This window comes from Triticum aestivum, chromosome 3A, assembly GCF_018294505.1.
Source record: "Triticum aestivum cultivar Chinese Spring chromosome 3A, IWGSC CS RefSeq v2.1, whole genome shotgun sequence".
In the NCBI taxonomy this organism is placed as follows: domain Eukaryota; kingdom Viridiplantae; phylum Streptophyta; class Magnoliopsida; order Poales; family Poaceae; genus Triticum; species Triticum aestivum.
In genome coordinates, this window is record NC_057800.1 from 140150953 (window position 1) to 140152846 (window position 1894).

A 1894-nucleotide genomic window follows, 5' to 3' on the forward strand; every position below is an offset into this window, starting at 1 on the left:
TCTCGGGGTCTTCGGCGCACCCGAAGATGCCGGTTGTCCACGGCTCGTCGGCCGGCGCCCGGTGGCTCTCAGGCAGCACCTGCCCGCATTCGAAGCACTTCCTCTGCTCCAGCTATACAGCCACACGGCGCAGCGCCCAGAATCAGATCGGACCATCCCGATTCCCCGAACAAACAATTGCGGCAGCAGAAATTGGAAGAAAACGAGGATCGCGCGAGGAATGGCGAGACCGACCTGCGGGACGGCGACGGGCAGGTTGAGCTCGCCAGGGCGGATGTCCTCCACGCTGGGGCCGGAGGCGGAAGCGTCCTGGTCCTTCTTCAGCCTCACGTACTGCGACGGGTGGCTGCGGCTCGCCTCCGCCATTGCCGTCCTCTCCTCGCTTCGCCCCCGAGGGTTTTTGGGCTGCCGACGAAGGGGAGGGCTGCGCGGTGGGGAGTGTGGGGACGGGTGCGAGTGGTGGAGTGAGATCTGGCTCCCGACGCGTCCGACGGTCCACGGTCAAGTCAGGTCAATGACGGTTCAGCCGGGGAGTCCATCACGCAAAGGTCACGTTTGCCTTTTTGTTTTAGGACACTTTTTTTCTTTTTTGTGAGAATGGGCACATTTTTCTAATATTGAACACAGAACTTTTCCAGTCTTTATATCTTGTCGTGCACACACTTTATTTCATAATTTGTGCCAAACAACAAAAAACATTGATTCCTCAAAATCCCCATCAATTCCTTCTGAATTTGATCAGAAACCTATTGGAGGCTTTACATCTACCATGTCCCGTCATCAAGCAGCATATAAATGCGAAGGGAACCCGTAGCCTGACCTGTGGGGAGCGGGTGGAGCGATGGTGGTTGTATAGGGCTCGCATAGAGTTCCCTTGGGTTTTTTTTAAAGCGAGTTCTCTTGATTTTGAGGAGAAGTTAGGGTTCCGCGAATGGTGGGCCAGGATATACATGAAGAAGAGAGACTACCTGACTAGGAGTACAGGATAGGATGTAGTCTCTTCTCTTCTTACCTCCTTCAAAGCGGTTGTTAGTGTAGTGATATATATGTTGTTCTTAGGTAATGTAAAATGTACGGTGGTTAAGTAAATAACAGTCATAATAGCTTGAACCAGCGTCGTGGATCTTGTCTCCCTCGGTGCATCCTCACCTTTGATAACTGAATTGGTATATGTTGACTTGTGGTCAACAGCTTCGGAGATATCTTTACTTGCATGATCCAAGCCTCGCAGTGGGGATCCTAGATAGACAATGTGGTATTGTGGTTAGGTCTTTTAGAGTTAAGAGTTTCCCTCCCCGGTGGTAGCATTGTGGTGATGATGGCAATGTTATGTGGATCAAGAATAAGACTCTCCGACTCTCGATCCACCTTGTCAACGACGGTCTCCTCGATGGCATAGAGGAGGGTGTGACTCGTCTGGTAGCTGCTCTTTCTAGAGTGGCTGATTTGATTGTGTCTCCGTGTTATGCATGTGGTATTCAAAAGCGTCCTCCAACAGATTGGACAATGTCGCTTCGTGTCATAGTCCTCTGGCTCCTTCTCCAAGCGGCGACGTTCGAACAACTTTGACATCATCAGGGAGCTTATAAGGTAAGGCCTCTGTAGGTGTCAAAACCGGCGGATCTCGGGTACGGGGTCCTGAACTGTGCGTCTAGGCCGGATGGTAACAGGAGGCGGGGGACACGATGTTTTACCCAGGTTCGGGCCCTCTTAATGGAGGTAAAACCCTACGTCCTGCTTGATTAATATTGATGATATGGGTTGTACAAGAGTAGATCTACCACGAGATCAGAGAGGCTAAACCCTAGAAACTAGCCTATGGTATGATTGTTGTTCGTCCTATGGACTAAAACTCTCCGGTTTATATAGACACCGGAGAGGGCTAGGGTTACAC

General features: G+C 51.1%; 1 protein-coding gene across 1 annotated transcript in view; it reads right to left on the minus strand.

The window, feature by feature from the left end:
- Positions 1-521, minus strand: part of LOC123060722 (cell number regulator 6) — a 4992-nt gene extending 4471 nt beyond the window's left edge. The window contains exons 1-2 of the mRNA XM_044483550.1: positions 235-521; positions 1-112 (exon numbers count right to left, since the gene is read on the minus strand). Of these exons, the coding sequence (XP_044339485.1) occupies positions 1-112; positions 235-366 (244 nt within the window). The 5' untranslated portion in view covers positions 367-521. The remainder of the gene's footprint in view (positions 113-234) is intronic.
- Between the last annotated feature and the right edge of the window lie 1373 nt (positions 522-1894).